The sequence below is a fragment of the Atractosteus spatula genome, chromosome 4 (genome assembly GCF_055471065.1).
Source record: "Atractosteus spatula isolate fAtrSpa1 chromosome 4, fAtrSpa1.hap1, whole genome shotgun sequence".
In the NCBI taxonomy this organism is placed as follows: Eukaryota; Metazoa; Chordata; class Actinopteri; order Semionotiformes; family Lepisosteidae; genus Atractosteus; species Atractosteus spatula.
Window position 1 is genome coordinate 64692213 of NC_142709.1, and position 27405 is coordinate 64719617.

At 40.4% G+C, this 27405-nt stretch overlaps 1 protein-coding gene across 5 annotated transcripts in view; it reads right to left on the reverse strand.

The window, feature by feature from the left end:
• Positions 1 to 1374: 1374 nt before the first annotated feature.
• ccdc50a (coiled-coil domain containing 50a) overlaps positions 1375 to 27405 on the reverse strand; it is a 32450-nt gene continuing 6419 nt past the window's right edge. The window contains exons 2-12 of one of the 5 annotated variants that reach the window (XM_088912787.1): positions 22587 to 22649; positions 18638 to 18767; positions 17019 to 17109; positions 16083 to 16188; positions 10819 to 11382; positions 10286 to 10410; positions 8072 to 8116; positions 7137 to 7241; positions 5939 to 6018; positions 4623 to 4717; positions 3110 to 3222 (exon numbers count right to left, since the gene is read on the reverse strand). In XM_088912787.1, coding sequence (XP_088768913.1) covers positions 3197 to 3222; positions 4623 to 4717; positions 5939 to 6018; positions 7137 to 7241; positions 8072 to 8116; positions 10286 to 10410; positions 10819 to 11382; positions 16083 to 16188; positions 17019 to 17109; positions 18638 to 18767; positions 22587 to 22649 — 1430 coding nt within the window. In that variant the 3' untranslated portion in view covers positions 3110 to 3196. Of the gene's footprint in view, positions 3292 to 4458; positions 4718 to 5938; positions 6019 to 7136; positions 7242 to 8071; positions 8117 to 10285; positions 10411 to 10818; positions 11383 to 16082; positions 16189 to 17018; positions 17110 to 18637; positions 18768 to 22586; positions 22650 to 27405 lie in introns of those variants that run through there. The other 4 variants (XM_088912788.1, XM_088912790.1, XM_088912786.1 and 1 more) reach the window with 4 other exon arrangements.

The window sequence follows — 27405 nt, forward strand, 5'->3', positions numbered from 1 at the left end:
CTCATTTAGCTGATCATTAGCTTCAACGGACCAGTTTAACACTTCCAAGGTCTTGGAATGGACCAGTTTAACACTTGGCTGGGTTCTGTTCCTCAAGGACTGGAGCTGTGGCCCTATTTTCCCTCACGGGATCAATAAAGTATCTATCTATCTATGCATTAAATCATGCACTGTCACAGCAAGACTAATTTACCCGTCTAAACATCACACTAGAGGGTGCTATATATTAAAGGAATCCTGTTGCAAAATAAATTCCTTCATGTTAATAATGTTGCTTATTATACTGAAGATCAAATTTGAAAAAAAAAACCAAAGAAAACTTAAAACACTACTGACAGATGTCTACTATCCTGTTTGAAGGGAGAAGGAACATTTGGCACAGACCCCACAGAGTGTGCTGTTACTTTTCCATAGTAAACCGATGTCAAACAGTACATTAAAAAAACGTGATGTACAGCATGTTTGATAGCTCTATTAAACACACCATCCTTGATCTTCACACAGTACCTATTGATAACTCAAGCATCTCGGAGCTCATTTAATTCTATTTTAACAGTGAAAATTGCATTTTTGTCTTTAGCCTAATGAAAGGATGAAGTACTTCTGGAAGATCAAGAACTTGAGAACACAGCTGATTCAACACAGTCAGGAAACACATGACACTAAACCAAAGTAAGAAAAAATAAAACAAGAACAACTTTTAATTAAAACAAATTAAACATTAAAATGTTTAAAAAAATACAATTGTGCAAAATGTTAGTGAAAGTAACAGTTTATTTTCTAGCACACTGCAATATCGACAAGTGATGAAAGAAGCTTATGGAAAGCCTTTACTGTACTTGGTTTTAGTTTTGTGATTAACAAAAAAAAATTAAAAGTAAAAAGATCCAATGGGAAACTATCATTCTTTCCTCAAGCAAAACGCGAAAGGGGTAGTAGATCTCAGGATAATCGGAAGGAAGGCCACTATGTACAAATATTTGCCAAACCGTTGTTATTCCAAAACCAATAATCTCCTGTAGACTACAGCAATGTAACAGCCATCAGTAATGATTTCTTTTATCTTAATTTCAGCAAGGTTTTTGAACATTTCTTTCTTTTATGTAAGAGATTAATACTTCACATGCATTCAATGTTCAATGCTTTACGTTTTTGCAAATGTTATGCAGTCACAGGTCCATAGCTGCATCTGATGCAGTAGAAAAGTACTGTCTTGGAAGTGCATTGACTGAGGAATTGATACACACATATCTGCACACATGGACATACAATGGCAAAGTCACCTAGAAAATATTAGCTGGCATAATTGCACAATATAGTTTGACATTTTGGTAAATCAAAGTCTGCAGAAGAACTGTTTTTGACACCAACAACTGATTTTTTTTTTGTTTCTTTAAAGGCAATCTCAAAGCAATTATTCACAAGTCAAGATCCCAGTAACAATGTTTTTCATGAAAAACACAAAACATATTTGGTCCTGGGGTACAGAATTCTAGACTGAGCCAACTTGCGTAAATGTTCACACTGGTTGGGCTTAAAGCCAAAGGACTGTAGCTTCCATTGCAGTCACATTGCTTATCAAGTCACCTTACATCCCTGTCATTGTTAAATGTTTTAAAGAAAATATTACTCTCAAGATTAAATTGACACTAATCCTACACACCAAATATTTAACTGTGTGCTTAAATGTCAGATAACAAACAGGTCTGTATGACGTGTGGCATAAATATATTGAATTCCCACATTTTCTACATTGCAATTTCCCAGGAAGTTTTATTTAATAACTTTACATTTATATATCCAAACAATTTAATAATCTTACATCTTACTGCCGAACGCATGACATGGTTGTTCAGGAGATGCAGCTGTAACAAGTTCCCTTTCAGAGTATTTTTTAAATGGTATTTATGAAACAAGGTAGGAGTGGGTTCTATTCAGAAGGGTGCTTTTGTCTTTCGGAGTTACAATGACATTCATATTGGATGAGCACGTCGTGTTCTTGGAACAAAACCAGCTGACAGCGGGTGACATTTTGAAAATGTTAATGGTTTCAAACATGCATGTTTTTATTTGTCTTTTTTCATAAGCAAACGTCAGTCCACACAAAAGAGATGTGCTGATCTGGGAATGACTGAATATGTTCTTGAGAAGTTCCAAAACACAAAAGCACCCCCTGTACAAAAGATACTGATAATTTAATACTTTAAGTTGTTCAATCGAAACTGGATTTCATAATACTAGCTGGATTGAAGATTGGGACATAAAACTGATATCGACTCCTGGTACTGCAGAACCACCATGAAATCTTAATGATTATTTGAATCAACTATTTACTTAACGTGTTTTTAATACCATTGTTGCCATTTCTTTACTTACTGATTATTTAATATAGATGCAAAACCTTCAACACCTTGCGGCTCTCCAGGTGCAAGAGTGAATATCACTAAATAAAAACGCCTCAGACAGATAGTCCCTTTTGATGGAAGACAATTACAGTTACACAAAAGGTCCAGGACAAAATGAAGTGCTAGAATCTGTTTCACTTATTTTAAAACCAAAGCTGGCTGGATTCTAAAATTAAGTAGCTAAAGTGCCTTAAGCTTCAGGACAGATGTTTTCCCTACTATATTTTAAAAACCATTTAAAAAATAATTTTAAAGAGAGAATGTACTGTAAGAAACCCAAAACTCTGTATCAGAACTGGGCTTCCTGTGTCTTCTTTGTAACCCAGCAGTTAGTTACCGCTGTCATCACATTTAACATACTGCAGAAACAATACAGGGAGTTTATATACCATAAGGTCAGCATGGAAGTTGCTGTTGTTGATATTGCTGTGATGGCAACCCATCCTGACTCTTCCTCAGCCCATAACCATCCTGCTGCTGGTGCACGTCATCAGATGAGAAATGGAAATTAATACCAAGGATTCGATCTTCATGAAAGACTCCATCGGAGAGCATCACATCTCAAAAAGTTGCTTCCCTCTTCCATGGTGATTTTGGATGACATTTTCCAACACTGCTTCAGCCACATATTAATACATTCCCCCTTTTGGTGGATCGCCAACTTTAAACAAAAGGTGTGTCCTTGAGCAGTTTTTACTGTATGTCTACTGAGATTTTTCCCTTTCCGTTCTCCAGATAATATGTAAACAGGCTTGGAAAGTCACTTACAATCTCTGAAAGACATGTGGTGTTTAGGCTTCTGGTTCCTTCTTCAGCACTGCATTATGAAGGAAAAAAAATGGAAGAAACTCAGCAGAAGGCTGGGGTCACTGTCTATAATAGGAACCTGCGGGAGAAAGCAGTTCTCATGTCAGCTTCTCTTTAACTCAGTAAAAGGAAGCAAAACTATTTTCTCCCCACACGCAAGTGTTTGTACCAATACCAACGTCTAGAAGGAACCCAGCATTAAAAAGCTTAAAGTAACTGGTCCACACTGCATGTGTGCTCCTACACACATACGCAGTAAATGCATGTATGCTAAGTTAATATGCAACATCTCTAAAATATTTATAGGAACTCTCTTAAGTTTCTGGACTCACTTACCAACTTACAGGCTGACTGACATGCTAGTAAAATAGCTGGACTATTAAAAATCACAAACAGCTGCACTTTTTCAACCTGATCTTGTCAGATCTCACTGGCTAAGCAAGGCTGGACCTGGACAGTGTTAGGATGCAAGACGCATCGAAAAGAAGGCTGTAAGTGGTGTTGGTGAGCAGTAGATGGCGCTCTTCGCTCTGGACCAGAATTTCCATACTGCTGCCTCGATAAGCTTAATGGGGACCACGCTGTGATGAAAAACAATTTTAGGATACTTTGGAATGGAATACTATCAAAGCAAAAATCATTATATTAGAAGCTTAGTATCTTTTTTAATATTGAGTGATGTGCTGTTAAAAGTCTTGAAGGACCTTTTGAGAAATTGACAGGGGGCCTGGTGCTCCTTTGAGGTTTCAAATAAAGTCTGAGCTTTAGGCAACAGCAGAATGAACAGCTAGCTGATGGTTCTAAGAAGCCAGCTCAGTTTTTTTTATGCATCCTGTCTTACTGCCCTTCCATTCTGCTCCCTTTTGATAAAAACTGACAATCCAGAACAAACACATGGTGTCAGTCTTAAGAGCTGGACTTCTCCTCAGTTAAAATCAGTACTAAATCCGGAGATTTGGTTATTTTAGCGGTAGTACAGCTGTCAAAACCTGCCACAGGCACATATACACAGACCTTTCAACAACAGCATGAGCTCCCCTGCCTCAAAAATTGATTTCAGAGCAAATCCTTTTGCCAGTCACGGTGCTATTTATTTTTACAAATCCCCCACAAAATCTTTTAGCCAGTAAAAATTAGGAGCTGTCTGCAGGAGCCTGATGAAACAGAAGTCGATAAACTGGATTAATAGGAATGTGTGTGTTTGTTACTGCTCTGAAAAGATGTTGGGATCAGATTGTGCAACCACAATCGCAAGCACACACCAGGACAACTGGACACTCCACAGATGTGGTCTCACTGAATCGAACACACCAAGAACCCTTCAAGCTCAACTCTGATTCTGCTTCATGGTTGCTGGGGTCTGCTCGTTTTCATTTGCTAACCCGTTCACACTGGGAGCGCGGTAAACACCTTTGTACGCAGCTTCAGGCCTGGGAGAGCAGGAGGAGCGTGGATACGCATAGGTGGAATCCACATTCTCATAGTCATTCACAGGAGGAGGAGGACTAAGAGGAAAGGAGAAAAAAAATCACTTGTAGGATTGCAGAAAATATTGTTTTATGCGCCGTTCTTTCAGAACATACAGCTAGTGGGTACCTTGTTTCCAAAGGAATGCAAATTAGACTGGAAAAAATATCAAATAACAGGAAATGCTTGTAAATTAAATGCCAGTACCTTATATGGCTAATTTTGTATCTCAAGCTCACTGGGCAAACAAAACATGTTGCTGTAGTTGGCAGCCTGTCTGACATCTTGCTAGAGGTCTGTTCAACAGTCAGAGTTCTGAACTCAGTGTGAAGAGACTTGGAATTGATCTACATTGTTCAGACAGGCAAGACCACACTACGCCTCTCAAATAAGATAAGTAAAATTATAGCACAGTAAAAAAGCAGAATATACTGCACAGCAAACTGTACAAAATTAGAATCTTGCATCACTGTAGAAACTAAATTATTAAAGTTTTATGTTTGGTCAGCAAAACAGTTTAACCCTTTTCTGTCTTAGAGAAAAATTGAAACTAGTTATAGTAAAAGCATTGTCTTTGTTACAATGAAGTTGTAAATATTAGGCTCTGATGGAACTTCTGGAAATTTATGAGTAAGATAGCTGTTTCTCTCTCAAATTTCTTCCTCTAGCTGTCTTTCCCAAGGTTTATCTACCTTACAGGGTTGGTGAGGAAATTAATCTAGCACGAGCATGCCGGTTAACTTAAATCTTCTTTCTGGCATTGCCAGCAATGATATAACTACAATAAATCTATGGATATGGTAGTTGTGTTTCCCTTTAATTCCTTCCTCTAACTGACTGCCATTCTCAATGTTTATCTGTCTTATGGGGTAGGTAAAGGTTAGCTTAAATCTTTCTGGTTTCATCAGCTACAGGGACAGCAGTATAATTGTAGATTGTTCAATGGCACAGGCTTCCATGTGTTTCTCTTTTCTGCTGGGCAGTAACATCCTGTGCACTTCAAACATCTGTACATACCCTCCTAAGTGGTAATACTCTACCCTTTTCAGATTCTTCGAGCAAACAACCAGTTCAGGGTAAAACTAGCCCTACCCAAATATCATCGCACTTGAACTCAATATTTTGTGTTATATTACCAACAAGACAAACACAGATCAATGTAAACCTGGCCCTCCATTCACAACATTCTATTAGATATGACAGATGGAAGGGAATATTGTGCAGGTGTCCAGTCGCAGGCGGGAAGCAGGCTGTCATACCGGGCTGGTTTGTGCTGTCGCGGTCGCTGGTATTCGCACTCCTCCCGTGATCGAGGCCGAACGACTTCCTCAGGCTCCAGCTGGAACACAACAGCAGAGGCTCAGACCTCCTGATCCCTGACGCCCCCAGTTTCAAACACCGATTAAAGCCGGAGGAACAATGGGTGATGATGCATCAATAAACGTGATTGTTCTGTTAATTTGTGGACCCTAAAATAGTATGATCATATCCCGTCCAAATACACACAAACTATAAATCCATTCCCTTCCTTTGACACACACATGGGAGGTCAATACTGAAGTCAAACTGAAGCTCTTTTAAAGCCTCTTTTAAAATACAGCTCTAGCATCATGTAGGACATCTGAATGAGTTCTGATCTTATTACTGAACCTACTTCATCAATTCTTCTGAGTCAACTAGTTTGCCTATGTCAAAGATGATGCAGACTAAACTGCACTCCTGTATTTACATGATGAGTTAAAGTTTTAATCCAGTAATAAACGGCTCATCAGGTCTGTATTTGTTCCCCTGATGTTGCTTTTTTTTTCAAATATAATTTAGCACAATTTGTTATTCTTAAAGCAAATGCCATTTTTTAATTGTATTACATTGCTTGTGGTTGGAAGGAGGCTTAAGATGGTTCAATGCACTGAGCACGTTACAAAATCGATGGCATCCGCCTTTGACATTTAGTGTATGTAGTTTGACATGTAGAATTCTTTTGGTGTAGCGGAGTTCACCGCTGTCTAAGGGATGGAGCTGTGTTTGTTGTGATCAAGTCCCCGAGAAGCAAAGTTGCACCCATCACAGTAATTAATTCAAGAAGAGTATGTCAGTGCATTGATCATTTGCGAATTGTACATGAATTTATTCATTCTCAAAAGAAACTCAACCTTTCTGTCCCTGTACATTATCGGCAAGAAATCAAAATACCACTCAAGGAAAGGAGCTTCTAATTAACTTTAATTAAAGTTAATTAGTAAATAAGCTCTGACTAAAAAAAGGAGGTAAGGGCAAAACAGACCAATAAATGCAAAGTCCCAAAAATTTTCATAAAATTTGTTTTAGTCACTGGATGCTACCACTGAAAAATCCTTCTGACATTCTAATTTACCCTCAAAGTAAACATCTAATTTGGGAAATTTACATTCTGGTAAATTTACCCACAGAAACCTTAAAATAACGAGAATTCCTCACCTTCCATTCTGCTTCATGTCGTCTTCTTTCTGTGTATCCTTTTTCTCTTTCTTTTGACCTCTTGTACACCTTCTTCTCCTCCTCCATTATTAACCGGGCAATTTCCTTCAAACACACCATGAAAACTAATAAAACAACACCACCGATGTCCAACTAATTTAGTTTTGTTTGTGCATTGCTACTGGAGTGCTTGCCATCTTTTATGTTTTTTTATCCAATGCTGCAGACTATTTTTAAATTTCTAATAAAAATATCCTTCCATCCAGCCATTTTCTAACCATTTCAAAAACAAAGACACACACACTCCAATTTTCCCAGAAGCCAATTAACCTACCAGTATGTTTTGGGACTGGTAGAAGAAACGGGAGCACCCAGAGGAAACTCATGTGAACAGAGGGAGAATATACAAACTCCAGGCAGCCAGTACCCCAGGTCCTGAATTACACCCAGGGTCCTAGAGCTGTGAGGCACCAGTGCTAATGAAAATATTTAGGATATAATTTCAGTTTGGACAACAGAGGCTCATTTGTTTGACTGCAACAGATAATAAAGCAAATAGTCTAGCAGCAGAGAAGAAAGTACTGTGCAAGCACAATGCAGGACACGGTGACAGGAAAAAGAACAAGCTGGAAAGGGCAGATGACAAACACTCTGATAAATTATTATCCATTGGTCCCCATCTGAAAGTCATTTAGTCCCAGTCGTAGATGCTCAAAGCCTTTCTCGGAAGCACAGGGTGTAAGGCGGGATCACACTTTAGAGTGGACAACAGTCCATCGCAAGGCACATACTAATACACACATAATTGATAGGGACTAATTAACCCAACCAGCATGTCAGATGAGAACCGGAACACCCAAAGAAAACGCATGTATGGGGAGAAGACGCAAACTCCACAAAGGAAATGCTTGGGAACAATGACATTGTTAGCCTACCTCATCCTGTGCCACTTGAGCTGCCCTCTTTTCCAGCTGGCTTGCCTGAAAAACACTCAGAATGAAGCCTTCCTTTCAATTGTACATACTGTAGTGACACACTCTAAAACAACACTGATTGACTTGCATTACACACCCACCCAATAAGGATTTGAAAACTGTTTCTTAAGACTCCCCGACTGAGTCTCCCACACAAGTACTTAGGAAACAATTACAGGGTCCTCTGACCGATTCAGGTACTTGTTATTCAGCACCCTGGAAACTGCAGTGCCTATAGGACAATCAGTGCCAAAATAGAGGAGCTATGCATCTCTCACTGATGTCACTACAGGCCTGCAGGCCCCCAGCAAGTCACAGGATAGTGACTGCAGCTGTTAGCTGGAAAGCCAAGAAAGTCCTGAATAACTAGTCCCAACACTATCCATTAACGAATTCTGGTCCCAAGTTGTCTAGTGACTTAACCTAGGCTTGAACTCACCAGCAATGATATACTGTAACTACAATAAATTTATGAGCATGGTACTTGCGGTTCTCTTTCATTCTTTCCTCGAACTGACTGTCATTCTCTAAGATTATCTATCTTTTGGGGTTGGTAAAGAAATCAATCTAACACAAGCATGCAGGTTAACGTAAATCCTTCTGGCTTCATCAGCTACAGGGACAGCAGTATAAGCCCAAACCCAACCTCCACTCTGAGCAATTTCCTTCACTGTCTAACCTGATCAGCACATACTGTAGGCCTGGTTTCCAGTGCAGTGCTATATTGTTTATTATGCCCAAGTCTCAAACTTTGCTCTATTTATCACAATGATATTTTAAAAGACATTTTTAACATTGAAATTGTGCCAGGAAAAAAAAGAGTATTACTGTAAACACATCAGATCAAAGCATATTTAGGCAATGCAACCTTCGTTTACAGTATATCACAATACTCAGCCTACATTGGATATAAAAAGTCTACACACCCTTATTGAATTTGCAGGTTTTTGTGATGTAAAGCCAGAAATCAAGAAAAATAACGCTAGTCATTTTTCCATCTTTAATGTGACCTTGCAACCAACAAAATTCAAGAAAAAAACGAAAAGATAATTATTAGGAAAAATAACTGAAATTAATAAACCTACAACACCGTGGTTGCATGAGTGTGCACACTCTTTTAAAATGGGGGCTGTAGCTGTGTTCAGAGTTAACCAATCACATTCAAAATCATGTCCAAAGGTAAGTAGCATACACCTGCCATCAATGAAAGTGATTCTGATTAACCCCAAATAAAAATCAGCTGTTCCTGTAGGATTTCCTTTAAACTTTCGTGGTTGCATCCTACTGGGATAGCCGTGTTCCGCAAGGAGCTGACAAAACATCTACGGGATCTTATTGTTGAAAGGTACCAATCAGGAGAGGGGTATAAAGGAATATCAAAGGCATTGGATGTACTGTACCATGGAGCACTGTGAAGACTATCATCGATAAGTGGAGAAAATGTGGCACCACAGGGACATTGCCAAGATCAGGATGACCCTCCAAAGTTGATGACAGGACAAGGAGAAAACTTATCAGGGAGGCTACCAAGAGGCCTACAGCAACATTAAGGGAGCTGCAGGAATTTCTGGCAGGTACTGGTCACTCTTTGCATGTGACAACAATCTCCAGTATTCTGCACATGTCTGGGCTATGGGGTAGGGTGGCAAGATGGAAGCCATTTCTCACAAAAAAGAACATCCAAGCCCATCTAAATTTTGCAAAAAAAAATACATTCAATCACCCCAAACTATGTGGGAAAATGTATTATGGTCTCACGAGACCAAGGTTGAACTTTTTGGCCTTAATTCTAAAAGATATGTTTGGCACAAATATCCACTGTATATGCTTTTTTGCATCTGTACAGAATTTGGAGATCAATAAAGAGGGGATCCCATTCAAATTCATTTTGCCTTTACACTACATCTCTGTATGTTGGTTGGTCCGAGAGTCAGGTTTTAAAGTACTTTCGCACTGCATTTCTGCCAGTGAATTACAGGACTGTTGGCATTTCCATGGCTTCTACAGAAATAACCAAATCTTGCAGGGCTTGTGCTTCCAAGTCCAATAAATGTAAATGTAGAACACCAGAAGCCATGTCCAATAGATAAGTCAAAGATCATCTCTTTTGATAATTTAACAAGGACAGTTTTTTGTGGGGGGTGCAGATTCTGAGAAGATAATGCGCATACTCACCTTCAGCTCCTCCTCTTGTAGTCTCCTGGCCACTTCCAGATCCCTGAGCTCCTGCTCCCGGAGGTCCATGCGAGCAACACCCTGAGTCACCTCTCTCATGCCGTAGTCCCCTCGCGCTTTCCTACCTGAAGGGCGAGTATGCATACATTGAAAGATACAGGGCGCACTTTAGACAGTCAAACTAGATCACCCGAGGCTGGAGATAGTCACGCCAGTGGGACAGGATTAATAGGCTAAAGAAACAAAGCGGTCAAAGATATCTGAGAGGAACTTCCTGAATGACTTGGGTCAAAGGTGAATTACACTTTAAATTGCCATAAAAAAAGTCCAGTACGATCCAATGCTAAGACAAACTATTTGGAGTATTTAAAGATTGGAGTGACCTGAATCTGTTTTGTAGTCAGTTGACAGTATTGATTAATCAGCCTTGGAGCAAGCACCCTGAAGAAAAAGGAAAAACAGAGGCAGTAAAGGAAATTCCTAAAATCACCCACCACCACCATTGCCAGGTCACACGGGTGCCATTACTGTACCTGGGTCTTTGGGGTGGTGGCGGTGATGTCTGTCTTCGCGTGAATGAGAGTGCGTTCTATGCGCCTCTTCAGTCTGGTCCCTGTGCTCTCTTCTCTCCTCCCTCCTGTGGGACAGGGGCTTGTTTTCTTCAAACACCTCATCGAGTTGCGGTTCCTGCCCCTGCCTGTCCACCCAGTCATTGTCATCAACACTCTCCTCTGTGGACCTGGTCCTGCTAGGCCCGAGATAATGGTCTTCCTGGCTGTTTCTGCCTCTTCCGTGTTCTCTGCTGTTTTCCCTGTGGCGCACCCTGTTGAACTGGGGAGAGGGGGGTCTTGGAGGCCTCTCTTTCCTGCGCACGACCCTCTCGGAGTCAGGAGACTCCTGCCTGGGCTTCTGAGCCCTGCGAGGAGGTGACCGCTGCAGCTCGTCCCTCCTGTGTGCCACATCACCGTCTGCATAGAAGGTGGACTGTGAGCCGCGAGACTCAGGCCTGTGCCTGCGGTCTCTGTCGTGACTGTAATGTCCTCGCTCTTTCCTGCCGTCGGGAAGCAGACGCTCTGGATGTCTGCCACGGCTCTGCTCTGGGTGGAGTGTCGCGGGAATAGGGTGAGAGGGTAGTTGGGGGATGTTGCATGGAAACGCACATGTGGAGAAAAGCAGGTGAGCAGAGCTGGGTTAGTAAAAACAATGATTAGTCACCTCTGGGGCAACAGGATCTACTACTGTATCTGTACAGACAGGGTTAAATGGCACACAAATCCAAAGGAAGTGTAGAAGCTTTACAAATAGGACAAAACAATAAAAATAAATATGATGAACTGGACAGACAGACAACAAAGAGGGATTTAAGTTCACTTAAAAGAATTGGCCCCTGAGGACAGTTTTGTCTCCTTTTATTCACAATAATTCATTATTTAATGTACATGACAATTTCAGTCATTGGTGATGGGATATTCTCTCCACTTTTACTGGGGAAGGATTTCTTTTCTTTCTAAGACAACACAACTTTGAATTTTAATTGTAGGAGAACTTCAAAGTTTTAAGTTCAGGTTGTTTTACCCTAAGTAACTACAATGCAATTTTTATATTTCGGGGTTAGAAAGAATCAACACTGGTGAGAGCATTTCAAACTACAATGAAAGTAAAATGTACTTAGTAAATGTGTAAAACCTCCAATTTACATTTTAAATTTTCAGGTATGTGCAGCACCATATTGCCGTCTGCAAATCAGAATGAGGCAACAAAACTGCCGGTAACGTGTAACAGGCCCTATTAGACTGGATACTATTTGCTTGTGAATATATCTTCTGATTCAATAGAAATATTGCTTTTGACTTTTAAATATCCGCTCGCACTAATGCATTACATTAGTTATCTTAGTGACTAGTGAGCAGGAAGGGCCATTTCACATCACAATTCTCGCAAACTCTTGCTCGCGCCCCTTGGTGACACCAGAGGGTTATGAGAACATGGTGACTATATACTGTAGTACTTTCTCCTGCCTGGGCTCAGTTCAATTCAATTATTTAAATACTGAGATTTAATAACCGGTCTGAGAAGTTGGGACTGCAGTTCACCTTTATGCGACAGGCCACACTCAGTGGTGACCTGTGATAACATCTGGATAAACAGGTCTGTGTTGGAAATAACTGTTTCAAGGCTGTTTTTTGCAGAAATTAAAGCACTTGTTTTATGGACAGTAATTGATATACAAGAGTAGCTGCTTTGTCTCCTTTGTCAGCAGCTACTACCCTTTTCCTCAATTGTGGGTGAGCCGCACAGTCTGGAAATATGGCAAAAGTGCAACTTCAGAGTCTACACAAATGTACAAGCAAAGCAAAGATGGACAATTTCTCAATAATCTTGATCCTGTTGACAAAGGAGACTGTAGCAGCACGTACAATCCCCTACAGACTCTAACCCTGCCTGAAAGCTACTCTTGTATATCATTTACTGTCCATAAGGCAAGCGTTTTAATTTCTGCCAAAACGCAGCCTGGAAACAGGTATTTCTAACATTGCCCGTACCTAAAAGCATTCCTACCTATCTCGGTAGCAAATGCTTACATGCCCTTCAGACCTGTTACACCAGAGAAAAAGCAGTAGGGAAAGTAAAAACAAGTCATCACACTTTCTTATGCATGCCTGAACTTAAAATGTCTGAGAAGAGCATTTAAAACTAAAGGGACATTTGTCAAAGAACGTTTTGCCCGGTGAAGCTAAAAGTCAAATATGAACAAGTATGGAATCCCTTTGATTCTATAAATCATAATAACTCAGGTTTATAAGCATCTCTGAAGCTGTAACACTAGATCTGTTTGTTGGAGGCTTAATTCCACAATGTTATTTTAATGGGAGCACAAAGAAAACTAAAGCCCTGTCCCTCTTTATTTAACTCTGTAATTTTCTACGCATAAAAAGAAAAACTTTACCACACATGACTGTAGGGCACTGCTTTCAGGCTCATTTTAAAGGACTTAAATGCATGATTTGACTTGATTTTATTTGATTTATTATTGTGACACAGATTCAAACTAAGGCTTATGTACACACAGGGTTTTCCAGGTTTTAATCAGCTCTCCTTGGGTGGCACAAACATCTCCCCGATACTAACTCTACCTCTAATAAAGGATGCTACTCTGATCAAGAGACAAGACAAAGCATTTCTTCCCTTTGCTTAAAAAAGTGGTAATGGAAGAATTTCCCTTTTAACTTATCTGACCAGAGGAGTTTATTTAGAATGCATGCACCCTCCCCTCATTTCCTGAAAGATGTAGGGACTTCACCAAACAAAGGAAATGTTTCCTATGAGATAAGGCCAGCAATAAGATTAAAGAACTCCTTTGTACCAAGTATGATTATATCAGAAACAAATGGAAGCTTCTGTTCATGTGCTTTGAGTACTAAAAATATTAACAGAATTTGTTATACGTACAGTAATATAAACAGAGGTAACATTACAACAGATGGGTATTGCAACTGGTTTCCTATTCCCATTGCTCTCTGCACATAACTATGAAGTTATTTTCTGAACATCAACAAGCCACATTAATTAGTACTGACATCTGTATTATTTGCAACAAAGGAGTGCTTTCAGTGTAAGGTTTACATACTGTACACAGTAACATGCCTACTGCCAAAAAATCCCAATCTGGTCTTTAATACCTTATAACACTGTTTTATTTCAATGCAGACATTGACTCCCTCAAGGTTAAACCATGCATCCACTAAAGATGACTAAAACATCTGTAACTGATGAATCAGGAAGTGTGGCACAGTTCTAGCTCAACAAGTTTATTTATTATTAGTACATATTGCATCATGACATACGCCTTCTCTATTTTCCTGGGTATAGCTAACAGCTGTCCTCTTAATTTCTAATGTTTTAGACGAGTGCTGTAAGTGAGTACAAGGCAGATGGGGGGATAATGGAACTGATTTTACAAGATGAAGTAAAAAATACTGTATGCAGGAAAAAAGCACAAAGGGTTAATGAAACAGAGACACACACACACACACAACAGGGAGTTGCGGATACAGCCCGGAATGGACAGATTAGGTTGCCGTCCTTGGAGGGATCTTCCCTTCTGAATCGTACAGGAAAGCCTGAACTCGAAGTTCCACTGATAGCAAAGTCATGGCAAAATCCCGATAAGCAGGAAAAGAGCCCCTCCCTGAGAGAAATCACTTCAGAGTGCTGCTCTCCCTCGGTCTGTCCATCTGTCTGGGGGAGAGCCCACTGGCGGAGGAGTACAGAGCAGGACTTGCCAAGCTGGTTTCGCCCGTCTGTTCAGAGAGAGGAGACTCGCCTCCATAGACCAGCACCAAGCGTACGCGTTCAGCTCTTTTCTTCTGACCGCCTTAGCAGACTGACTTCAATAAAAAGATAGCAGCAAGCGGTTTGCGTCAGGCCCTGCATTCGTTTTCAAAGCAAACGGTCCTCAAATCTTTTGAGGATTTGCTTCGAATTCCTAAACTGGATCTTAAATCCACCAAGACCAGCAGAATACGTCTTCCGCAGAATTCCGAACACTTTGGGAATGACCACATTGCAGGAAGTCAGCTGCCGCATCCTTATTTCCATGTGGATAGAAGAGTGGTTTCAAACCTGGGTTTCCAGCACTGAGTGGGTTAACTGAAGCAGCTAAATCATCTCCAGATTGAGAGAGGCTGATCAGATGGCCTCAGCCCACAGGATCCTTATGCTCACATATGCAAAAAAAAGGCAGAACTGGCACCTCCAGCTGGTTGAGAAGGAGAATTTTATGGCAGAAAGGCAAGAAAAACACGACGCATCTCAAATTGTAACTTGAAGTCACACTCAAAGGACCTGCAGGGCTTTGCTTTCCTAGCTTCTTATCAATTTAAGACAAACAGCTGCAAGCAGTCGGTACCCAGGCCAATGTTTTGCTCTTACCAGACAAGTATGTTATGCAATATACAGTATAATGGGTATATTGTATGTGATTTCCTATTTTTGTTCCAGAGTGACCATGACACTGTCTACAGACTCTAAGCAGATATAAAACAGTTTTGCATTTTACATTAACAAGAGATCAAAGGACAGGAGCAAGGTTATTTTGCAGATGGCACATACATCCACAATAACTGTACTGTATATGCACCTGAAAGAACAGTGCCAGATTCGCATTTGCACTTATTCCAAGAGTATATGACAGGTCGTATATGCATTTCAGAATTACCATCATCCCATCTGCATGCTGTTGGAGTTCTAACAAGACTTTGGATATGACCTTTAGGTCTACCAAAGATAATAAACCTGAAAGAACAGCTATTTTTTCCAAACCAAAATTTTCCTAGCAATAGATTCACGTTAGCCTTTATCACAATTCTATTGTGACTCAACCAACCTCTTTCACAATTCAAACAATGATTATCTTTAAACATCAGAAATTTCAAGAAAAAAAAGTCTCCATTATATCTGGCACTGCCTCACTCACAGTCATTTTAACTTGTAAGAAGTACGGAATGCCCAGTTTGCAGGGGCTGCAGTTAAAAATGGAAAAACGTGAAATCACTTCTCAGCAAAAACTGAAAGCCATAACACTCTCACAAGGTCAATACTTTGCTTAAATCAGCAAAATGAATGTGCTACTTTGCCTCCTTGACTCTATCTAAACTTGAGCACAGACTGAGAGATGGCTGACTTTAACAGATTTCTGCACAGCCTGAAAGAGGAGGTGATCCATTTCTGAATGGAATTCTCCCACGACCACCACAAACCATGACAAAATCCATCTGAAAGAGAGGCAAATCCATACCTCCTTTCTCATCATAGTAGCTCTCTTCGTAGGGTGCCTCCTGAAGCTGTTTCATCCTCCTCCTCTCTTCCTTCATCTCTTTCTCCTGCAATTTGCGAGCAATAGCCTAAAAGAACAGTGGGTGCAAAAAAAACTGAGATCTCCACAAGACACCATCAGCCAGAGATGGCACCAGTATAGCAGAGGTGTGTGTACAGTATGTTCTCTGGAGGTACTTAGTAGGCACTGTGGTATAAGGATAAAAGTCTTGGCCTACAAATACAAATAGGTTCTCACACAGATCTCATTGACAAGGGGTGCTATTGACTATTAGACTGTGTTTCGGTACCTGCATAATCACAAAAAAGGTGACTCCTGCTGTTGTGCAATACCAAAATACAGGTATCTGCAACATGCTTGTGCACTGCAACTTAACTATATACCACTGGCATTACCTCAATCAATCAAGGTTTATTTATCAATGCACGAACAGCACAGCATCCAGCGGTGTTGTTGGCAATGAAATGCTTTGTCCGCAAGCTCGTTAAGAGGGATAGAAGAGTAGAAGGACAGGAATTTATAGGGATTAGATTAACATTAGGATACAATAAATTACACAATTGCCATTTACAATACAATTTACAGATTGTGCAAAAGTATCTAAAGGATAGGAGGTATTTAGCGCTCTTCGTATGAGTCTTGAGAGTGCAAGTGACAGGAGGGCGCTGGTGCACCCTATCAGTTCAAGGAGGTTGCCTATTCGCCAGCGGCCGTTTGGGTAACTGCAGGCGTCCGCTGTGGTTGGCTGTTTAGCAGTCTTACTGCCTGGGGGAAGAAGCTGTTACGAAACCTGGTGGTCTTGGTCTGTATACTTCGGTACCTGCAGATTCACTCATCAATTAGAAGAGAATCCCTCAAAAAGCAACTGGGATCTATAGGAACTGTGAGGGTTCTCACCTCATCTTTCTCTTCTTGTTGTCTCTGCTGCTCTGCCTGCTTCACGAGTTGCTCCTGGATCTCTTGAGCGATCTCATTATCACTTCGCTCGCTGCAGAAGATACACAAACAACAATAAGTCGTCACCTATGAATGAAAATTCAGTCACAGAACCACACAGCTGGGCCAGATAATGTTTTTGAGAGTTTGCTTTGACAATTTGTTTATTCCCTTGCAATGTGAATAAGTACAAACGTGATATTAGAACATACCAAAAGAGAAATCTAGCCAGTTGGTCAAGCAAGATGACTTTAAGCATTTTGCGTATAATACTGATGTACAACCATTAACCATTTCTCCCAGCTCTTCAGGTGCTGCTGCTTTAAAGTGATCCAGGAGAATAAAAACTGGACAGTGCATAGCACGGGGAACTCTTTCAAGACAGAAACACCTAAGAAAAACCTAATTCAGCAGCCAATTTCTGAATGTTTCGGGAAAATGTGTGAAAGAAAGACAAAAATGATTAAATACAGGCATTTCATCTAGAAAATACAAGTACTGTATCACAGTACAAGTCTGGATCACCTTTTTAAAATTAAGATCTCTTCTCACTTTATACAAGGCAAGTAAGGCATCAAGAATCCCAATTTCCAACACAAGCTGTGGTCACACTCATACAAGGCTGGATAGCAGAGAGGTCAAAATTTCTCCAGGACGTCAGAACTGTTGCTATGGCTCAAATTAAAGGCCCGTCCTCTGTACTGGCTATGAAACTTGGCCTTTACTGCACAGAATACAGCATTCTCACTGGATTTGTGTCTGGTTAAATAAGCTATGAAAACACATAAATAGTTCAACCAAATGAAGAGTGTTATTGGTAGCGCACACGTCCTTTGGAAGACTGATGCTGTCTCATAAGAGATCTGTCTGAATGAAGCCATTACCTAACCCTGATTCACAGTCACCTTCTCCTTCCATTTCACTGCTTCTTAATTTCCCCTGGGTATAACCAGGGTGTTGCTACACATGCAAGAACACCAGCGGCACGAACCTTTAAAGAAACAAGTCACTCAGAAAATGAGGAGGAAAAGGCTCCTAGCACTGGAGGCATCTTTAGATTAAAAAGACAGGTTTGATATTCTAAGCTGTTATTTCCAGATTTTCTCTGGGGGCGATTTCCCATGTCCTTGTAAGTCTACTGGTGGAAGCACGACACAGGAAGATGTGGGAAGCTCATTCACCTGGGATAAAATTAGTGAATCATGAGATTTCTTAGCCGAACTCAAAATTTGAGATGTTCCTGTAATGCTACTTTAACACTGTACAAATGTAAAGTCATTCTTTAAGATTAAAGGTTTTTCTAAATATGTGCTTCCCTATACTACCAAAGAGAAAATGATCAGGTTTAATACTGGAATCAGAACACGAGACTCTGTTCATGTACTGTAGTACAGGCACAGCAGAACATTTAAGTAATTTTCTGTCACCTAGCATTTTTCTTTCCTGCATCCTGAAATTACTTCTAGATGCTAAACAACAGAACAATATTTCAGAAAGAAAGAAAAGCTTTTTGTTTGAATCGTCTTTTCACCTGGCCTAGCAGTAGAATTCTGTCAGTGAACAGGGTGCTGGTTACTTACATGTCCCTGTGTTTTCTCTGGATGCGAACTTTGGCCCTCAGGTCCTCCTCCTCCTGCAGCTTCTTAGCCACTTGCAAGTCCTGCTGCACCAGACGGCTCTTGTGAATGTTGGAGGCCAGATGGCTCTCAACTGGAAGAAAAAAAAATGGATGAGGAATGTAATGTGGAACCAGTAAAATACACACCGCCATTCTTCTGGAATTGTGTTTACTGACAGAGAACAATCTTGTCACATGCAGGACAGGGACATATTAGACAAGGCTCTGGATTTATAAAAGGAAAATTGTGGGCTCGAATCCTGGGTGGAGTACCGCTGAAGTACCCCTGAGCAAGGCTTTTCACTCACCTTGCTCTAGTGAAATTCCCCGGCTAAGTAAATGAATTCAAAATTAAGTCACTTTGGATAAAAGCATCTAATGTTTTTGGTTATGTTTCTACCAACTTTGGATACCAGCTTGGTGCAATTTTTTGCCCATTTTTCAGAGTGGATTTGCGCAAGCTTTCTGAAATTCCTTGGGGATCACTTATAGGCAGCAGTTTTCAAGTCTTTCCACAGGTTCACAGAAGGACATTACTTTTATATTCCTAAGCTACTCCAGTGTAGCTTTAGCCTTTAGGTTTGGATCACTGTCCTGCTGAAAGGTGAATTTTTAGGTCTGAAGTAGTTTCTCTCGAAGATTTGCCAGTGCTTTGCTCCATCTATGTAATAATCAGTCTTGAAAAGCTTTCTAATTCCTGATGATGAGAAGCAGAACTATACAGTAACATAATGCTGCCACTACTATGCTTTAAAAAACAGGGATGGCAATACTGCATGTTGAGTTTGTGTCAGATGTAACACTTTGCATTTAAACCATCAAGTTCCAATTCTGTCTTGTCTGACCACAAAAAAAACTTTCCTGTTGCCAGATGTTTTTATTTTCAATTAGGTGTTTTGTTGTGGGATTTGAGTTGAATTTGTTTTTTTGTTAAATACAAATGCCCTTAGTGAAGTGGCTTAAGACCCGTTGATCTGGAACTCTTTGAAAGTCACTGTCAGATTCATGGTGGCATCCCCAACCAGTTTCTTCCCTGCCAGGCTGCTTGCGTTGAAGGGACGGGAACTCTTGATATGGCAGTGTCTGGGTGCCTTCCATTTCTTAATGATTAACTTCACCAGGCTCAAAGAGATATTAAGGGACTCTGAAAGGTTTTTATCTTTTGCCTGATCTAAGCCTTTACACAACTTTATCCCTGAGTTGTTTTAAAAACTCTTTGTTTTGTATTTGCTTTAAATTCACTAAAGCCAGGGATCTTATAGAGTTAGGTGTATTTATTCTGAAATCACATGAAGCACTGCTAATGCAGTGGCCACACAACTAATTGTGTCATTTAGGTCATTTTCTGTTCCTACATTAATTTCTATTTGCCACAGCAAAGCGTTTCAATATGTATGCAATCATGACTTTTCCATTTTTCTTCCGTATTACAGACTTACTTTGTTGTTTTGGCTTTGAATGTCTGGAGGGGTTGTGTAGCAAACAGTACTTTGCTACTTCAAAATGTCCTGACTGTAACTTTTAAAGCAACAAAATATGAAAACTGTGCAAGGGTCTGAATATTTTTGCAGGGCAGTGTAAATCCCCACTAAGCTGATTTTGTCCTGCATACTTTCCACCTCATTAGAGACTGCTTACATAGGCTTGGTACTGGGCCAAAATGAAAACTTAAAACCCTCTAGTCTAGAAAACATCAATAGAGTACCTTCAGCCAAACACCTGAAACAGCTCAGGAGTCTCAATTTTACTGCAGCACCACACAGACACACCAGCTGGGATCTCAATAAGTCTGGAAAGCTGGGTTAGTCTATGGGTTCTGTCTGGGCAGAACATTGTTGGAACTCTTCCAATGACTACCAGCTTGGTACCACAGGAGGAAGTGTTTCCAGTAAGATCAGCACATCGTCTGTATTGCAAAGATACAATATCTTTTTTCATAGTGTTTTTTCAAATAGAAATCCAGATGCTAGTACTTGATAGACTGTCACCTTGTATCACAGATGTCTCTTTATACTAAATTGCGTTCATTATCTAGGTGGCAAGGTAGAAACAGCTAATTAAAATTCACCCATAACTCCATGAACATTGCTACTATTAGTGCTCTTTGTCCAGGCCAGTATTTTAATTACTCCAAATACACGTGTACAGTGTTAGAGCAGAATGTCTGTTCATCTGTGATGCACATACAGGCCAGACAAAAGCACACAGAGCACACTCAGCACAGGCTAAAGCCAAGATTTGATGAAAACCACTGCACAAGCTCCTGGACGATCAGACTGTAGCATGATACATATGTTTACTGTTCACCCAGGGCCATTTGCACTCCTTTACATATTTCTGTTCAGGTTTGTAGTTTAGACCAGGAGAAGAACAGCCATGTCCTCACAGTCCAACTTTACCATCATGCCATAGCTCATAATCTTGGGGATTATGAGGAGGCCATGATTGGTAAAGGCCGGGAGAAATTAGGCCAGGGTACTGGGGTAACGTCCCTACTCTTTTGGGGAAATGGCCTGGGATTTTTAAGGACCAACAGAGACTAAAGACCTTGGTTTAATTAAAGGATGGCTCCTTTATTTGAAGGGATTTCGGGTTCTTGGGGGATTCTGCCCTTGCCGCTCCTGCCCCAGTTCGTCCCCTGCCTCAGGATCGAACCCGGGTCTCCGGCGTCACTGAACAGGGGTCTTGCCGGCTGAGCTAAAGAAGGCCTTTGTCAGCCCGGGTGGCCAACATCCCTGTTATGCGCAGGGGAGTAGAGGGTGGTGTCATCACCGCACAGCAACCGGCTCATACAACCTGTATGTCGGCCGTTCGTTACAGTAGTCCCCATCACTATACAGGGGATTAGGACTACAGGGTGAGTGCCCCCTACTGGACCTACTAACACCACTTCCAGCAGCAACCTTAGTATTTTTTTCCCAGGAGGTGTCCCATCCAAGTACTGATCAGGCTCACACATGCTGAGCTTCAGTAAGTTGCCATTTGCAGGGTGATATAACTGCTGGTAACAGGTTACAGATCCCCTGTTTTGTGCGCTCTCCACTCAATAAAATAAAGAAAAAAGTTGGTGTACACATTTGAGATAAACTATAAACATACTCCAAGGCTTACAAAGCAGAGTAATTACTGGATAGTGCCTGGGCAAAGAGCAAGACTGATAATCACACAGGAAGTCTGACAATCAAAGTAGAGAAACTTAGTGTTTTTCCAAAGTGTCACAGAAAGTAACTGTGGCAGAAACATTCAAATATGTAGTCTCACTTCCTCTGCACATCTCCACACATTATCTTTATGAGAAAATATAGAACAACATTTTAATACTGGTCATTATTTAAACATGCAGGCACTCTGAATGTCCTTTATTTTTAAATCACCTTAATGGGACATTGATTTTTCTAAACACAAAACAGCAAATAAACCAAGTTCAACAAAGCTTAATAAAACATGGTATTTTTCAAATGAAAATTATTTCATTGAAGAAAACTCATACATATGCATAGACTTTAAATTTGATTACTACATGATCATCTCTGCAGTTCTAACACAATGCATAACTGCAAGAATCACTTTGTAGGATACTTCAAAATGCAGTCCTCAATATGTGAAACTGCTTAGAGAAACAACTCCCTTTTTCATTTAGCTATTTTCATCACTAAATAACTTGCTTTAATTTACAGTATATTAACATTAAAAATTAAAGTCAAATAAATTAATCAGTCCTGTTCTAAAGTGCTATCTGCTAATAGCAAATACTTATGAATACTAAGAACGAAACAAGGGCTAATTTTTGGTCTCAGTTTCTCCTGGGAAGGAAGAACGCAGGTTTTTATGAGAAACCTGCTGGACTTCGTATTCCCCAGCTTCAGTTCAGAGCCCAACACTCCACAACACAGTGACAGAGAGGGACATACTTTCCTGTTCCTGTAGATTGTGAGCGAGGGCATGATCCTCCAGCACTGCAAAGTCCCGGCACACTGCCAACAAGACAGAAACAGGGTTAGTGGAGTCGCAGACCACACTTCACCACAGAGGTACGTTAACCCGAAAGCAACTTCCGAGTCCTGTGTGCCAAGACAAGACAGAGCCAGGCCATCTCCTCGCAGGCTAGGCTGGAATTACTCAGAAGGTCGCAGTGGTAGGTGAGGGCTAGGCATCGCAGTTACAGTGTAGGAAAACTACACCCCCTTAAGATTTTATGCTTTAACACATTTTGACATACAGTATTTGACCTTCAACTGGTCCTCACTAAACCCTAATATGAGATAATACTAAACTCATTTGACATAACAAATAAAATCCTACTTTGTCACTATTTATTCCACATTGCAAACTGTTCACATTTGTTCATCAAAATGAAAAAAAAACTTCTAGTCCTGTCATTCTAACATAAGGATGTTATTCGACAGCCCAGTGTGTCCAAGTCTTTTAACTAGGCCTTCTTTGGTAATATCACAGCAAAGGTCTTTGCCTGTTGTTGGGATTCAGCTTGAACTTTTGCCAGTTTATCGTATCAGTTGAGGCCGATCACTCCCGGTGGTCACCCTCTGTGTCTAAGGCAAAGAGGAACTGTTATTATTAACTATTCAACTAGCTCTAATGTTAAAAAATAAAAATGACAAAATTAAAACAAAGTGAAACTGTGGTTGAGCAGATGCAATGTGTGAGGGTTTGTCTAAGGTCCAGTCTAAATTCAGCAGCCGTGGCTTGCAGCTCTGCTGCACACATTAGCACTGAGTTTCGGTGAAATAGCACCGTATCGAGGGAACTTCAGAAAAGCAAACAGGTTCTGTTTACAGTCACTGATTGCTTTGAATGCATGCTACTGTAGCGTTTTGATAAATTCACTTTTCACAGTATACAGCAAAGGACACAGGAACTGCATTGACTGCTATTATATTATATACATTAACATATGGAGAATCATACCACACCAAGTTTTGGGAATTCTAAAACAAAGTTGACCCAAACCTTTCCTGTCAAAAGATGGCAAAATTCCCATTTCTTTTTTTTACACACAGCATGTTTTCCAACATAAAGCTGCAGCTTTTGTAATGTCAGACTTGGGTGTAAAGTAATCTGTCCACAGTTAATACTTAACTACAACTATGTCATTTAACACCCATAGGACTTCTGCAAAAGCACTCTAGTGGTTTGTTATTCTAGTTAAACCGAAATGCATTTATTGCTTTTGTAAATGTGTGACACCCTGAACATCCATCCAATTTCTAAACACTTCGTCCAGTTCAATGTCATGGGGGAGACAAAGCCTATCCTGGCAAGCAACAGGCGCAAGGTGGGGTTCACCATGGATGGGATGCCAGTCCATTGCAGGGCAGAGACAAACAATCACACACACACACCATGGACAGTTTTCCCAGAAGCCAGTTAACTCACCAGTATACTGTTGGACTATGAGAGGAAACAAAGCACCTGGCAAAGCCCCATGCAAACACAGGCCAAATATACAAGCAATTCACATCAGTCCAGAACTGAACCCAGGGCCCCAGTGCTGCAAGGCAGCAATGCTAAACACTGTGTCATCGTACCTCCCAAGGTTATTTGTATAGTCACAAAAAATGTAAAAAAATAATGATAGTTGTTTTGCTCCGATGCAGTTTATTTTTTGTGATTTATGCTGAACACACCCACCTATTCCTATGAACAAATACAGAAGTTATGAACAGCCAAAAAAAAAACGTATAGCACTCGATTGAAGAGTGAAGACTTAAATTGACATTACATTATATACTGTAGAATTCAAAGCTTTAGCTCAGTGATGCAAAACAAATCTTATCTGCTTCATTGTTAACTATGAAAGAAAAACTTGTCAAGCAAGTTAGCCAGGGAAAAACACCACAAAGGAATTTTTGACATTGGACAGTGGTCATATTTGCACTAGTTTTCAAAATATTTGGGAGGAAGTGAGACGTTTGCTAGGAGAGAGCAGAGCTCTTAATTCATGTATGTGCTCTTTATTGGCCCACGGCAGAAGAGCAGAAAGCCTACATTAAGAAGACAGGAAAATAGATTAACTCCTCAGAAGACTGCCTAAGCAGCTTAGAAAAAGCAGCACAGCAGTCATGTGGCTCTATTTTTTCTATGGCTAATATCGCATTTCTGTCCTCATCTTGAACTTTACGAGAAACATCTTCAAGCGCTTAAATGTAAGTTTGAAAATGCAAAAGTGTTTAAGGTCACATTCGTGGGCTAATTTAAATTATGCTCTGTCTTTTTTTCTCTGCTTGGTTTTACATCTTCTCAAGTGTAAAGTCAGTCAGGAAAGCCATTCTTACTGCTACACCGTGCCACATCCTGTATATTAAAACAAGTGAGCACTCCCTTAGATGCTACTCAATCTCCACCTCGGTACCTCGCTGGGAATGGCAGGCTAATGAGCACACATTTCACAACAGCTCCACGATACCGCGCCTGATGTCCGCTACTGGGCCTCTCTGCTTAATTACAGCTTTTAATCATAAATTCACAGTCGCGCATACATCAGCCACTGACACCATCACCCTTCTTTTTCCGGTTCAGCTTCTCAGGGGAGTCCCCATCAGCACAGGCCACTGCAGGTACAGCTCATGAAGAAGCTGCTGCAGGCGGACACAGCCCCATCGCGTCGGCCGGCTTAAATCATTCCTCACTCGTGCAGCCATTCGTAAAGAGCTCAACAATTAAGCAACTCATGAAGCAATCTGCGTCTTGTGATAAAGCTAAAGTAATTAATTCAGGAGATGGCCTTCTCTTCCCTGTCTGTAATTTAATTAAGTAGTGATATGAAAAGGATATGCACCGCAGGCAACCCAAAGCATTGTGCCATTTTTAATTTGAAAGCATGCCTTCAACTCTGTGATTGGTATATGAGTATGTAATTTAATCTAAAATCTGTACAGTGCAACAATTAAAAAAAAACTTTTTAGGTGTGGGTGATACTGACAGCTAGAGAACTTTTAACTAATTAGCATTATCAGTACTTGCAAGTGCTAAATGCAGCTAAGTGACTCTTTCCTGCGTGAAGCTATCAGATTATGTGTCATGGTAGTGTGATATGGGCAGAGCGAGATGTGTATATGTATTGATGCATGTCTAGGATTATTGTCGGTTTTTAATGTGTATTTATTTTATGTTGAGTGGTGTTTTTTTGTAGTATTGCGTTGCGATGCTAAAGACAAATTTCCATCCTTTGCTGGATGGACAATAAAGATATCTTAAATCTTAAATCTTAAATCTTAAATCTTAAATCTTAAATCTTAAATCTTAAATCTTAAATCTTAAAACATTACATGCCTTACATGAATAATGTATGTTGAAAGTGACAGAGTTCCATGCTTTAATCAGGTGCTTATTCAACAGGCACCTGATCTGTCAGGGCAATTAACATTTCAAATGGTTTTTTTTTTCTTGCAGCCATGGTTGCATAAGATATGACGATTAGGTTTAATGTCAAGCGATTATAAAAAACCCACGAAGTGTTCAACACCCAGACTGAATGACATCAGAGGCGTTTTTACAAACAAACAGTTGTACACGATAAGGAGCCTGGGACTGCATATCTCCCATCCTTTTACTACTGTTATCACAGACCGTTTTCTTGATGTTATGATCCAGACAGAAACGATGTGGTCACTGGTTTCAAGAAAAAATACTTTACACCCAATTAGAAAAAACAACCCCCTGGAACAAGAGAGTCTATGTCCTCCACAGCACTTGCTGCCAAAGAATGTACAAACAGCAGCAAACAGATAAACTCAATGAATGGTGCCAAAGACCTCTTACTTTGTAACCACTGGTTGCACAAACATGCAATGCCATTACACTCTGTGCTACCCAGGCATTAGGAGCTCGTTAAGAACAGTGGAGGAGAAAAAAAAACGAAACGGGGTATTAAAAGAGTATTAAATGCTTGCTATAAAACTATAACAAGGCAGTTCCAGCAGACCAAGCAGAAACAGCTGCCACAGCCCCTCTGCACAGTGGTTCACACAGCTGGTGCTGCAATGATTTGGAAAGCTTTGGAAAAGATAGAGATACTGCCTATCCTCGCACAGCCCACTCACGCGCAACTCATTCGGCACTGATGGGCTTATGTGATCACAAAGTCTGCGAGCAAACAAGCCGGGGTCCTTTCAAATACAGCGCATTTAAGGACAATTAGCTGAAATCCGCAAATCATGGTTAACATCCAAGATCACTTAACTGCATTGTTAATCCGGTTTTTTTCCTTTTGTTTACCACATCCGGAGATGGCCAAATCGGAGCTAAACGGACAAGTGATCACTAATCGACACAAATAGGAACAAGTGGCCTGCCCGTTTCTCATTAGGTTTGTGGCACTTATTTGATTTAATTGTAACACTGGGTTAAGCCTTCCAAAAAACTTCTCAATTTAACCTTTTAATGTACTTGTTAGATTACTTGTGTACTTGTACACTGGTAATGGTTATGCTGTATCAGTACACTTATATACTGAGAAACATTAAAAATGGAATTAAATTTCTCTCTTAATCTCTCAGGAATAATACACTATAAAGTACTCTATATACAGTATATTCTATAGACTGTATTGGACGGGTTATATTACAATCCCACCTGACTGCTCAGTTTCTGTCAGTCATGACAGTAGTTTAGGCCTGATTAGGGGATTCTGAGCGACATCAATGCACTAACATGAATGTAGGATTTTGATTGACTTCAATATTTTGCATTTGGAGCTTTTACCTCGGATAG